Source organism: Liolophura sinensis, chromosome 11 (assembly GCF_032854445.1).
Source record: "Liolophura sinensis isolate JHLJ2023 chromosome 11, CUHK_Ljap_v2, whole genome shotgun sequence".
NCBI lineage: Eukaryota > Metazoa > Mollusca > Polyplacophora > Chitonida > Chitonidae > Liolophura > Liolophura sinensis.
The window spans coordinates 2,601,872-2,616,389 of NC_088305.1; the positions used below are offsets into that span (position 1 = coordinate 2,601,872).

The 14,518-nt window shown below is 42.6% G+C and overlaps 2 protein-coding genes across 2 annotated transcripts; both read right to left on the reverse strand.

Annotated features, from left to right (window-relative positions):
- Window positions 1-2,406: 2,406 nt before the first annotated feature.
- LOC135477758 (coagulation factor V-like) lies at window positions 2,407-3,051 on the reverse strand. Its single transcript, XM_064757961.1, has one exon. It carries the CDS (start codon window positions 3,049-3,051, stop codon window positions 2,407-2,409), a length of 645 nt encoding a protein of 214 aa, XP_064614031.1.
- Window positions 3,052-4,828: 1,777 nt separating this feature from the next.
- Window positions 4,829-9,654, reverse strand: LOC135477538 (serine/threonine-protein phosphatase 6 regulatory ankyrin repeat subunit C-like). Its single transcript, XM_064757679.1, has one exon. The coding sequence runs from the start codon at window positions 8,986-8,988 to the stop codon at window positions 7,705-7,707; it is 1,284 nt and encodes a 427-aa protein (XP_064613749.1). The 5' UTR covers window positions 8,989-9,654; the 3' UTR covers window positions 4,829-7,704.
- Window positions 9,655-14,518: the final 4,864 nt, after the last annotated feature.

A 14,518-nucleotide genomic window follows, 5' to 3' on the forward strand; every position in this document is an offset into this window, starting at 1 on the left:
GGGTGGACACCACGCAGATCTTGGTTGTTTGTCGTATAATTAAGACGGAGTTGTCTAAATTGCAGGTGTGTTTGATTTGATCTGACTGTTGTTTAAAGCCATACTCAGGATGTTTTTCAGTTATAACGTGGTCATCACTGTGGCTGGAGGAAATCGGGGTAAACCACTGACATTCGTTACGTAACAACAAACGTTCTAATACTGTATGTGATTTGCAGATACATGTACTTATACCATATGGTGGGAGGCTCGTGGTCCTGAACAAATGTTAGGCTGTGTAAATGATCACACAACTGTCACTGACTGGTTGCTACAGGGGCAAAAGTGGCTGTGCGGCTTCGTGCGTGTAAATACTCGTGGTCCTGAACAAATGTTAGGCTGGGTAAATGATCACACAACTGTCACTGACTGGTTGCTACAGGGGCAAAAGTCGCTGTGCGGCTTCGTGCGTGTAAATACTCGTGGTCCTGAACAAATGTTAGGCTGGGCAAATGATCACACAACTGTCACTGACTGGTTGCTACAGGGGCAAAAGTCGCTGTGCAGCTTCGTGCGTGTAAATACTCGTGGTCCTGAACAAATGTTAGGCTGGGTAAATGATCACACAACTGTAACTGACTGGTTGCTACAGGGGCAAAAGTCACTGTGCAGCTTCGTGCGTGTAAATACTCGTGGTCCTGAACAAATGTTAGGCTGGGTAAATGATCACACAACTGTCACTGACTGGTTGCTACAGGCGCAAAAGTCGCTGTGCAGCTTCGTGCGTGTAAATACTCGTGGTCCTGAACAAATGTTAGGCTGGGCAAATGATCACATAACTGTCACTGACTGGTTGCTACAGGGGCAAAAGTCGCTCTGGGGCTTCGTGCGTGTAAATACTCGTGGTCCTGAACAAAATGTTAGGCTGGGTAAATGATCGCACAACTGTCACTGACTGGTTGCTACAGGCGCAAAAGTCACTGTGCAGTTTCGTGCGTGTAAATACTCGTGGTCCTGAACAAAATGTTAGGCTGGGTAAATGATCACACAACTGTCACTGACTGGTTGCTACAGGGGCAAAAGTCGCTGTGCAGCTTCGTGCGTGTAAATACTCGTGGTCCTGAACAAATGTTAGGCTGGGCAAATGATCACATAACTGTCACTGACTGGTTGCTACAGGGGCAAAAGTCGCTCTGGGGCTTCGTGCGTGTAAATACTCGTGGTCCTGAACAAAATGTTAGGCTGGGTAAATGATCGCACAACTGTCACTGACTGGTTGCTACAGGCGCAAAAGTCACTGTGCAGCTTCGTGCGTGTAAATACTCGTGGTCCTGAACAAAATGTTAGGCTGGGTAAATGATCACACAACTGTCACTGACTGGTTGCTACAGGGGCAAAAGTCGCTGTGCAGCTTCGTGCGTGTAAATACTCGTGGTCCTGAACAAATGTTAGGCTGGGTCAATGATCACACAACTGTCACTGACTGGTTGCTACAGGGGCAAAAGTCACTGTGCAGCTTCGTGCGTGTAAATACTCGTGGTCCTGAACAAATGTTAGGCTGGGTCAATGATCACACAACTGTCACTGACTGGTTGCTACAGGGGCAAAAGTGGCTGTGCGGCTTCGTGCGTGTAAATACTCGTGGTCCTGAACAAATGTTAGGCTGGGTAAATGATCACACAACTGTCACTGACTGGTTGCTACAGGGGCAAAAGTCGCTGCGCGGCTTCGTGCGTGTAAATACTCGTCCTGAACAAATGTTAGGCTGGGTAAATGATCACACAACTGTCACTGACTGGTTGCTACAGGGGCAAAAGTCGCTGTGCAGCTTCGTGGGTGTAAATACTCGTCGTCCTGAACAAATGTTAGGCTGGGTAAATGATCACACAACTGTCACTGACTGGTTGCTACAGGGGCAAAAGTTGCTGTGCGGCTTCGTGCGCGTAAATACATGTACCAACTAGCAATGCGACTACTCCTGAATCCGAAAGTATCAGTGATCACTGGCATTGCCATCAAGGCCCTTCAGTGAACAGTCTGGTTAAGTTTGTGCAGACTATCTCCACCTTCACATTTTAAAACACGGTAAGGCCACACCAATTTGATTTCTTCTTTTACAAGCTGAATGAATCTTCTTTTTTTTTTTTTCAGGGACGGAGGGTATAGAAATAAAATGAAAATCACCTGACTCATGGGAAATGTGGGCTGTCTCAGCAATTTTTCCAGTTAAATATGTACTTGTACCACTGGAAAGTCTTGAACAACAGAAAAACCATAAAAACCTCGAGGGGACAAAATAAAAAAGTGCATTTACATTTTTTAGTGTCATTTTGCCCGTAAAACATGAAATAAAATTACTGATGATGTGGCAAGATCATGCTTTGCGAATGATGTGGCAATATCATGCTTCGCAAATGATGTGTCATGCTATGGTGATAATATATCGGTAACATGCTGCATGGATGGTGTGGCAACATCTTGATGCATGGATGGTGTGGCAACATCTTGATGCATGGATGGTGTGGCAATATCATGATGCATGGATGGTGTGGCAACATCTTGCTGTGTGGATGGCTTGGCCATATCTTGCTGCATGGATGGCTTGGCCATATCTTGCTGCATGGATGGCTTGGCCATATCTTGCTGCATGGATGGTGTGGCAATATCTTGCTGCATGGATGGTGTGGCAATATCATGATGCATGGATGGTGTGGCAACATCTTGCTGTGTGGATGGCTTGGCCATATCTTGCTGCATGCATGGTGTGGCAACATCTTGCTGCATGGATGGCTTGGCAATATCATGATGCATGCATGGTGTGGCAATATCTTGTTGCATGGATGGCTTGGCCATATCTTGCTGCATGCATGGTGTGGCAACATCTTGCTGCATGGATGGCTTGGCAATATCATGATGCATGGATGGTGTGGCAATATCTTGCTGCGTGGATGGCGTGGCAATAGCTTGCTGCATGGATGGCTTGGCCATATCTTGCTGCATGGATGGCGTGGCAATAGCTTGCTGCATGGATGGCTTGGCCATATCTTGCTGCATGGATGGTGTAAGCAACATTATGCAATGTGGATGATGTAACGTCAGGTTAAACATGAGCATGTAATCATGGTAATGGTAATACTTCCCTGGGCTCGGCCCGGTTTTCAGCCACCAAAATGCTGGGCGCCGTTGTTTAAGGCCTACGTGGACCAGGCCTACTAGTCTGTATAGAGTGGGTGATGCCTTGGCACGGTGGGGCAGTATATCTGGTGTTTTCAGCATGAGCGTCCAGTAAGCCAGTATTATACATCTACCGTCATTAGTGTCGCATGTACCGGTACACTGCATGTCATTTACGACATTGATGACATTGCTTTACGGTAGTCAATGCACAGCTCAACCGACGTGCTCGTCAACAGATGTTGTGTCTATCATTATTAATATCGTCCAGTTTTCACGTTACAATTTGGTCGACCCTCCCACATGGATACACTGGCTGTCGTAATAGGACAGAAGTAGTGTAGAGAACGACCTTAAACTCCAAGAAAACGGTATCGGCACATCGTTAAATCGGGGAATTATCGATATTGTTGGTATTCTGCTGAACTTAAATATTGGTTAATGCCAGTGGCGTGAAGTAAACATTGAATAACACACAGAACAAGGAGCAGTTAAGTTTTATTTTAGCCTTTGGGCAGAAGGTGACAATAGTCTGCACTGCTGTCAAATCCAGGGAACTACAAGTCACTTTGTTCTTGTGCCGTTAGGACGCAAAAAGAGACTTAGTAAATGTGGAGTTGTCCATGTCCAGTTTGTATTGTGGTCTTCAGAAAGTCACTGGCATAAGATTAAGTTCTTTGTTTTCCCCATATACAGGTAACGGTTTTGTGTAGACAGTGTGCTGTCAACCACGCCAGCATTACAGTCGAACGTGTTGACAGCGTCTGATTTTATGTTCCTAGAAGGCGCACAATAGTGAACTTTTGGGTTTCTTAAAACTTTCATTAATAATCATTTATATGAGTGGCCATACTGAAAAAAAAAACATTAACTTATGCAACAGCAAGGCACAGCGTTAAAGTGCTCGACCCTGACGACATTTCACACGAGGTGGGAGTTCAATTCCGGTCTAGGGCAGGGAATTCGCAGAATGCCGTAATCCCATTATTCCCATTTATTTCCATTTGTTTTCGTGTGTCTCCCTTTGGTTTCATTCGTGTTCATTCTTCTCTCAGTGGGGTACGTTTGCTTTGATCTGTGGTTATTTCTTTTCATTAATCTGTACACCTGCTTGCGCTTTCATTTGTGTTCATTTGCTTTTATTCATTTTCCATCACGTTCATTTGCTTTAAACGTGGGTTTTTGGGGGGTTGTTTGCTTTCGCGGGTTTTCATTCCCTTCCATTTGGGTGCGTCCACGTTTTTTGGGTCTACCAGCAACTTGCGGATGGTCGTGGTTTTCCCCTGTGTTCTGTCTGTTTTCCTTCCACCATAATGTTGGCCGCTGTCATATAAGTGAAATATTCTTGATTAGAGGTGTAAAACACCAATCAAATAAATAGATTTCGATTTATTGGATTTCTTTAAGCCTTTAGCCTTCGTCACGCTTAAACACATGTGTTCTACCGGTACCTAAAATCCAGCAATCACAAGCTTCACCTGGACTTGCCTTTTAACTCGCATCAGCCAATCATCGACGATCCTGTGTCTCCTTTAAGGAATTTTAACAAACATGCAAGTAAACACAGCACATTACAGTAGGTACAAATGCTTTTAACTATAGAAAGCATCAGGCAACATAAAAGTAAGTAAGCAGTTTTTCTTCATTTTTATTTTATTTTATTTTTTTTCGTCGTCCATGGGAGATGACCACACGTAACATTATATATTATCTCGGTGAATCAATATCAAGTAACCACGTGACACATGACATGTGTATTGTGTAATAACAGTACCCGTTTTATCGATATCTTGGATGCCATAAGGAACAATCAGTTACATTTGCTATATTAAGGTTATATGTATACATATATATCATCGTATTTATATTCGGGGACATCACAGGCAATGTTTGTTAGAGGCGAGGCGACACCTTAGGTCACGTGGTGCAGGCTGTACAAGGTACAAGTCTAGTGGGAGAACAGTTTCCCTTTCACATATATCGATTTGCCGAATAACAGCTCCGTGTATATGCATACGTGTATATGGATCGATTTGGGAACTTAAAAATACAACAGGAAGAAAACCGTTAACGCAGAAGTATGAAGATTTACGCATCGTTTTAGTGGAACAGGCGAGAAATTATGTCGTTGAAATTTAAAAAAAAAAAAACCCAACAAAAAAAATCCGCATATACTTCAAACAGGCTATACAAGGGGTTTAGACTTTAGTGGTCTTACAACAATAAATTGCTTACAGAACTGAAAGCATTGTACAGGAATAAAAATACATACTTCAACATAAACAAACACTTCCAGGCAAAAAACATACAGGTACGCAATTTCGCGGAAAGAATCACGGTTTCCTTGTTCTTTTGGATCACAAATTTTTCACCTACGCACCGTGCTGCACTGATGTCAAAATAAAACGGAATGTTTACATTTAGAAGCATAACTGCCATTAAGCCCTTTGTAATTTTGTTAGCATTGGCATATTTGTCAAAAACAACACAGCTCATCGATCATTCCCCAGGCATTTTACATGCGCCCCTCCCCCATCTCAACGCCTCAGGCAAGAAAAACCTGATTTTCCTTTAAGCAGGCCTCCTCAGAAGCAATTTGAAACAAAATCAGCGATTGGAAATCCAATAAAGCGAAATCCATTTATATGATGCATTGGCATAGGAAACACGTGTATTCCATGACCAGGCGGGCTGAACCGTTTAGCGTTGCTCCTTGTATGGGTCCATATCTTTTACCTCATGAAATGTGACGCTTTTCAAAGTTTATGCATTTATCACATTGTTTAACAATTCAATATTATTATTATAGTGACACACCGTCAAATATCAGGAATACATGCCAGCATTTCGTACGTCCGATAATCTCATTGGTTATCTCTGAGTATGTACATTTCCATATAAGCCAATCAGACGAGTGTTGTCTGTTAGCATTAGGCCTATAACTACAACATCAATTCTGTATTAGTGCACTTCAAATACAACGTATTGGTACACTTCAAATGGGCTACAAGGTATTGAAACACTTCAAATACAACTTATTTGTACACTTCAAATACAACGTATTGATCACATCCGACATTCATTATCAATTAACGGCAGTTCACGGATTTGATAGAAGAAAAAATTAGACCTTTATCCCGAATGAAAACAATACAAAGCACATACTCAAAATGCTCTTCGCTTTGCTTTCAAGTAAGCTTAAAATTAAAAGTCCCGGAAAATGTCACTTTTAACTGCCCGGTAACTAAAACAAAATTGAATTATTTCTGTAAACTATAAGTACCGGTAGGTCTAAAGTTTTCATCTAGTTTGTCACCGTACACAAAAGACCATGTCACAAGATTTAACACTTTCGTTGCGGACTTATCTTTAATTAAGCTTTGAGCAGTTAATAAACTGTGATGTTAGGAGAACTGAAAGCATAACTATGACGTGTGTACAGCGTCCGAATCTGAAAGTAGGGCTATACCACGCAGGCTATGGTGGTCTACGTTATGTAGACCAGCGTAGGCCCACACTCACTTACAACAGTGACACATGTCTGTATTTAGTAACATCATAATGTCAAACAATTCATGTAACATTTATCATATATTTATATATCATCTAATGTCACAGCCTGTTTGGTGCCGACAATTTTTGTCGTATACAATATGTGGCAGAATGATGTTTTCGGGCCAGAAGGTCCGTCACCATGGGCGGGGGAACACACCGAGTTATCTGCCCTTCATACATATCCATGACCGGTGGTCTCCCCTTGACTGTTCGGTCTCTCCTCGGCGATTTACGCCACCGCCACGCCCGTGAGTTGTAAGTTGGTGAGTCGTTCGCAAATTCGGCCAGAGCTATATACACGTTTCTATCATGCTTAAATGCTGATTTTCGATTAATTGGAAAGATGTCCTGCTTTCATTTCAGGACATAGGCTAGGAATGGAGATGATTACTCTATAAATAAACCCATATTGTAGGCCCCTAATCATAACAGAATATTTCTCCTAAATAAGAAATCTTATATAAACCTACTAGGCTCTTTGTCGCTGTAAATGTTTTACCATGGTAGGCCTGTACATATGATTAAAACTAAGATATGATCCGAGGAGTTAGGGCATCTGCAATTTAGAGAAGAACGGATTTTTTTATATACCAAACTAGGTGTAAAATCAGCAGGATCTTCAAATTCAGATTTTATCCATTAGACATACACTTTGGGGGGAGCCTCCAAACAAGAACATCAAAGCCATCATATATGTGTGCATCTCCTGTTAGGCCTACGTCACAGCGTATTGGCGCATTTGAGCGACGTTTTAATTGTAGCCTTCGCCCTGCATGTTAGTCCTTCACTATGCATGTTAATCCTCCACAATGCTCGTGTGACCCCCAGACTGCATGTCTGACCTCAACAGTGCATGTTAAAACCCCAAAGTACATGTCAGACATCCACAGTGCATGTCAGACCGCCACAGTGCATGTCATACCTCCGCAGTGCATGTCAGGCCTCCACAGCGCATGTCTGACGGCTTCCGGTTCCGATCACGTAAGCCTACAACAGTTAGTCGATAGTGTCTTTAATACCTTTCACAAGGACGTAATCTTTCAAAGCACGGGGCATCGGTAAAGTTTCTACTTTTTGCAGAATGCGATGACCTATGTTTTTGCGGATGCACTTCCGGCAGAGTTGTTGTAGAGATGTGGCTGTGTGCATGCGCTTGCGCAGCCACTGCACTATCCGGTCTTGATCTGTCACCCTTGACGGTATGTAATTGGGGTAAAAGTGACCTCTGGCCTTGAAATCCACGTATCCGTAGGATGCTAGTAGACGGCAGATAACGAAATGTCCCTTCTCCGCGGCTAGCTGGAACAAGGATTTGTAGGTTCCATCCGGGTAGTATTTTCCCGGTATATCAAGATCACAGTTATAAATAATCATCATGCGGACGATGTCGGACTTGTTGCTCATCACGGCCTCGAACGCCGCCGTCTCGCCCTGATGGTTGAAGATGTTATGGCGGCTACCGGCGGCGAGCAGTAGCTCAACCACCGACGTGTAGTTACGTCGAATGGCTATATGAAGCGCAGTATCGCCTGTCTTGAACTCTCTCCGGTCCAGATCACAGTTCGCTTGTATTAGTAGAGCCACGGTGTCTTTGTGGTTGTAGCAGACAGCTTCCATCAGTGGCGTCCGACCCCAGTAGTTCTGTACGTCAAAATGGCTGCCGGAGGATAGGAGGATATCGAGGATGTCGGCGCAGCCATTCCTGGCTGCATAGTGTAGCGCCATGTCGCTGTTCCGGTCCACCAGGTTGAGGTTACACTGCGCTCGGATTAGCCGCAAAACGGCGTCCGTTTTGTTGTTGCGCACAGCCTTCATCAGTGGCGTCTTTGACGTTATGTCTTGGGTGTTTACGTTGCCCCCGCGTCGCGTGATGACGTCTAGAATCTGACAGTAGCCGTCGTCGGCGGCGTAGTGGCAGGGCGAGTTGCCGAACGTATCCTTGGCGTCAATTTTGGCGCCAGCGCCCAGAAGCAAAAGAAGGCAAGCCATCTTATGTTGCAGCACAGCAAAATGGAGGGCGGTTCTTCTCAGTACGGCGGTCGTCAGATTCACGTCACATTTGGACTCGATAAGGAATTGGAGCATGTAAGTGTAACCTCTATATACGGCTAGGTGAATAGGACACAGGTCCGCATGGTTTTTCTTACGGACGTCCACAAACTTAGCGTTTAAGTCGATCTTGTGCTGGGCCACCAGCCGCTTGAGAAGCTCTAGCTCGTTGTTAAAGACAGCATCATAGAACTCTAGTCCGGCCATCTGCGCTCGTAACACCAGCAACATCAACGCTTCGAGTGAGCCACACACACGCGTGGAATATCAACACTGTTTCTGTAATCATGCTCTTCCTCGCACAACCAAGCACGATAGGCAGCACGGACCTGACAGAAAACCACAGGTGATCTCAGCGCCCGCTCTCACTATATACACTGCCCTCGATGTGCGGTTACCTCAGTAAGTCTCATTCGCAAAACAACATGGCGGCCAAAAAGGTGCGCTAACATCAAAACATTTAGCCTCATGGTGAAATCCACGGCTTCCTCATACCGACCACGTGATCATAATTTATGATTATAAACCCACGCAGTGCGCCATTGATTAGCGCACTGCCCACCCACCAGATGGCGCTGCCAGGTTATCAGCAGACGAGAAATCGATAATCTGTGTAGCAGACGACTCTTCCCAACTGTTATAACTGCATGTAGAAATAAGCTTCCCCGACCGAACAATTCTCCGTCAATGCAACATGTATAAAGGGAGTGGCCCTTTTCAGCTAAATGGGAAATGGGCCCACGATGGTGCTGTAATTTTTATCATGCAGAAAACAGGAAAATTTACGTGAATCAACAGTGCAATTACTGGACGGGAGCGTTGTGCCTCATATTATTTGTGTTATCGCAAGACAAAAAAAACAAAACAAGATCAAAGATTTCGTCAGTTTAAAGCCTTGTCCTGGGAGAATTCCCATCATAATAAAACTATTATTTGTGCATATATGGTGTCAGGTAAGATTTATTTATTTATTTATTTATTTATTTATTTATTTATTTATTTATTTATTTATTTATTTGTTTGTTTATTTGATTGGTGTTTTACTCCGTACTGTATTTTGTAGACTATTCCAAAGTGTCCGGTTGGTTCGGGCGATCATAAATTTATTAATCGAAAAGAAAAAAATTAAATTTTTGCTAAGTCCATGGGACACTGGTGTCATTTTTGCTAAGTCCATGGGACATTGGTATCATTTTTGCTAAGTGCATGGGACATTGGTATCATTTTTGCTAAGTCCATGGGACATTGATGTCATTCTTGCTAAGTCCATGGGACATTGATGTCATTTTTGCTAAGTGCATGGGACATTGGTGTCATTTTTGCTAAGTCCATGGGACATTGATGTCATTTTTGCTAAGTCCATGGGACATTGATGTCATTCTTGCTAAGTCCATGGGACATTGGTATCATTTTTGCTAAGTGCATGGGACATTGGTGTCATTTTGGCTAAGTCCATGGGACATTGGTATCATACGTTGGCTATGTTAAGTTTTAATTATGATGCACTTAATTAATACACTCACTTAATATTTTACGTTGTTGGCTATCGACTTTGACGTCAGCAAATGTTAAGAATGGGCAAGTAGTCCATGGGACAAGGCCTAAAATTTCACATATTGGTACAACGCAGGATGGCCAAATCTCCTTGCTATTTTTAAGTTGGTAAATGTCTTTAGTTTATGTTGCGATATTATTGCCCTCGTAAATAGGTTTTATTTATTTATTTTATTTTATTTGATTGGTGTTTTACGCCGTACTCAAGAATATTTCACTTATACGACGGCGGCCAGCATTATGGTGGGTGGAAACCGGGCAGAGCCCAGGGGAAACCCACGAACATCCGCAGGTTGCTGACAGACCCGTAAATAGGTAGCTCCCTTTAATAGACGTACGTATTGTTCAATGTGCTAAATTGCCACCAGTCATGCAGTAACATCGTTATTTGAACCCCCATAAATCAACTCAGGAACAGTGTTCACTTTTAGGAATACTTCCTGTACTAATTCAAGCTATCCTTCTCAAACATAAAAGCAGATTTGTTGATGAAAGATGAATTTTAGCACTATCTGGCTTGGCAGAGGGGTGAGCTACAGGAGCGACAAGGGCTGCATCAGCAATTTTCTTTGCAGCCAGAAAACGATAGAAGACATAAACTTTTAGGTCATTTTAAGCATTCTATCGTGGTTGTGTTAACAATTAACTGTTGATTTCAAGTTTAAAGATCACTGGTAAATTCAAAATGGCACACAGTTGGGGTCTTCCCACGACTCCAAACACCAAAGGAAACTTTCGATTCTTTCAGAGGGACGTTCACACTCTCATTTATCTGTGAGCGGTACCTTGGATGTTTAACTAAAATCTTTTTCCTGAATTTGATGTCTTAATTACATAGTGGCTTTACTTGCGGTACCCTGGGTGTTGGCACTCATTGGTTCGCTGTAAGGTCAAGTTGTCTGGACAGAGGGGAAATTTTTTGTTCTCATCCGAAAAACAAAGTAATTCATCCTACTCACTCTGAATCATGATTGTTTGTGGACGTTTTGACCGGTGGATGTTAAATCTGTCAAGCATAACACTTTTTGTGTTATAAGTTTTTCATTTTCACGTATTTATTAACTTCTGTTGTCCTGTTGCCTGATGTTCCACGAACTTAATCTTCTTGCGATGTCAATGATACGATAATCACCAAAACAATGAATGATGCCTGACTGCTCAATTTGCATAGTAGTGTCTTCGTCAGCGAATGATATATCCATTAAGAAATAATTTGCTTCAGGGTTCATTCAGTTAATGCATTTATGGAACAAATATGTCTGTGCATTTTAATGTAGTAGTTTAGCAGTTTGTACTTACCAAGTGGCAAAAACCTTACGTGACGTCACTGTTCACAATATGTTCAGGAAAGGCAACTACAATATCTACTGTTTTAAAGGCAATTTACTAGGTTGTAAAAAGTTGGAAAAAAGTATTTTGCTTGACATACACTTCACAATAATGTGTTTTTCTCTTCTTTTTTTCTCTCTATAATTTCAAAGTCGACATTTACACTCTGCAAAGAGTATTACGGAATAATATAGTCCTTAATCTTAGTGTTTTGACGGTAGTTTCCAATTACATATACCAGTATTCTTGATTGAAAGTCAAAAAATCTGATCAAACTTTGCTCTATCATTGAAGTTTTCAAACATGTAGATCTCAGGTAAGGAAATGACACGGACGTTTACTTACCTCAGCTAATCTGCCTTAACTCACTTTAATAATGGGTGTAAATAAAAGAGGTACACACCTGGGCAGTTAAACTATTGATAACTTGTTATCAACCCAGCCGAAAACCTTGCAAATCTTACATGTAAATGTACAGGTCAACTGAATATTCAGCTAACAGAGTATATGGAATACAGATAAAATGTGGACTGCTGAATTGTCTTTGCTCAATAAAAAATACAAACCACCCTTTTAAAGTAAGCATAAAATCTGATACTGTATATACACAGAAAAAATGATATAGGACATAGAAAAATATGTAAAAAATTCTATAATGCTTTGAAAGCCGAGAAGATGAAGTTCGGCACTGGGGATATGGTACTGACGGACAATTCACTCCGAGCAGCCATGTTATAGAAGCCCTTATGAAATTGGCCAATCACTAGCTCTGAAAGCGTCGATAATTGGCTATTAGTTTTCGACTGTCATTGTGGTTTCTTATAGTAGATAGACAGATATCGATACAATAAATTGGATTTTGCGGCTAGTTTAAGTGTTAAACTGGTGCATTTTGGGCCACACATCTATGAGCAGGGACTGGGAATGGCTGCCCGTGTGAAAATGTGTACATGTTCGGCAGCACACTGCAGTAACTGCAGTCAGGGTGAGCTGGCAAGAAAACCGCCTCGGGAGATTCATTGCTTGAAGAAAAATATTGTGACTTTGCATTATGTTTCCTTAACAAAGTCCGATTTATTACGAAAATATCTTCCCAAACTCTGAATGAAAGAGTCTGTTATGGGCGTTGCTTTGGAGCTACGAACCCTAGTCATCAATTTCAGAAATAAAGCGCCTTCTGTGGTCTTTGCACGTACACCCCTACATAGTAACGAACACTGGTGTGGTGTTAAATTTTGGCATTCGACACTTCGAAGGTGTGAGGTCAAGCCGAGATCAGCGATTCGAATACGCCCTCTAATGTGTATTCGAATACAACCCTATTGTGTAGGCTCCTAACAATTCACACAACCCTCACCAATTTATTCTTTTGCCTCCTCTTTTATTCCTCTTTTTCCCAAACCTACATACCCTGCATGTGTTGATCTCGTAGCACGCCTTGGGCTCTTCTCTATGATGTCTGTCTTTACTGGCTGCATACTGACGCCCCGTGATAATCTCCCATTTATACAACAGGCCAAACTCCACACCACCACTGCTAGATCCGGTCGGGTCGTGCAAAAGACTTTAAAAATAGTACTTATTGCCGCCTCGTTTGGCGTTTTGTTGGCCTGGATGTATAATGTGACTGGGTGGGGTGTCATGTTCGGTATCTTCGACATGATACTTCAGTGGCGGCAGCACTTTTGTGGCACGGACTCGACCTGCCACAAGAAGACACGGTATATGTACACACACCTAATTACTCCTTGTCGTCATATGACTGGAAAAAACCCATTGTGGGTGGATACCGGTCAGAGCCCGGGGGAACCCCACGACCATCCGCAGGTTGTTGGAAGACCTTCCCACGTACGGCCGGAGAGGTAGCCAGCATGAGCTGGACTTGAACTCACAGCGACAGCATTGGTGAGAGGCTGGTGGGTCTTTACGCTGCGCTAGCGCGCTAACCAACTGAGCCACGGAGGCCCCTTACATACACACATACATGCATAAATACACAGGCACACACAAACATAAATATATACATACACACATACATACGTACGTATATACATACATACATACACATACGTACTTTCTGACATGCATACTAACGTACACACATACACATACGTACATACTTACATACGTACGTACCTACATACACATGCATACGTACATACATACATACAGATTGCCAAGGATAAACCTTTTTATATGCATGTATATCTGTCAAAATCATTTTATTTTTACTCCGAAAGAGATATTAAGGGTACCAACCAATCAATGATCAAATGCTATACATTTCAGTATACACACGATACTAAGTTACAAGTTATTTTGATTGATTGTAACATTTGCTACATGCCATACACAAGGAAACTTGTTTCTCACTTTTATGGGTGAGGGAAACGGGAGTTCCCGGGTAAACCACCAACCTTTGGTAAGTCACTGATGAACTTTCCTACATGTGTACAGATATGCACATTTGATGTAAACAATTTGGTCTTCAATGAACGTTAAGCTACCGGAGCTACAAAATCCCTGTCAAAGGCCGGGATTGAACCCACATCTCGAGCGCTTCTAACCACTATGCCACAGCCAGCTTCACACGCCAAATTCTACTGTGCAAGAATGTAACAATAGGTTCAAAATGCCTGGTTAACACTTCATTCATGTTGCATTTTCAACAGAATATTTATTTATTTATTTATTTCATTGGTGTTTTACCCCGTCTACTTAAGAATACAGGACCGCGGCCAGCAATATGGAAGGAAACCTGGCAGAGCCCGGAGGAAACAGGCTGCTCACAGACCTTCCCGCGGCCGGAGAGGAAGAAAGCATGAGCTGGACGAACTCACAGGCACCACTCTTGAAAAGCTCTCGGGTCAGTGCGCTG

Bases quoted from the DNA above. Each gene is read 5' to 3' on its own strand.
- LOC135477538 (XM_064757679.1), bottom strand. From the start codon at position 8,988: ATGTTGCTGGTGTTACGAGCGCAGATGGCCGGACTAGAGTTCTATGAT.
- LOC135477758 (XM_064757961.1), bottom strand. From the start codon at position 3,051: ATGTTGCTTACACCATCCATGCAGCAAGATATGGCCAAGCCATCCATG.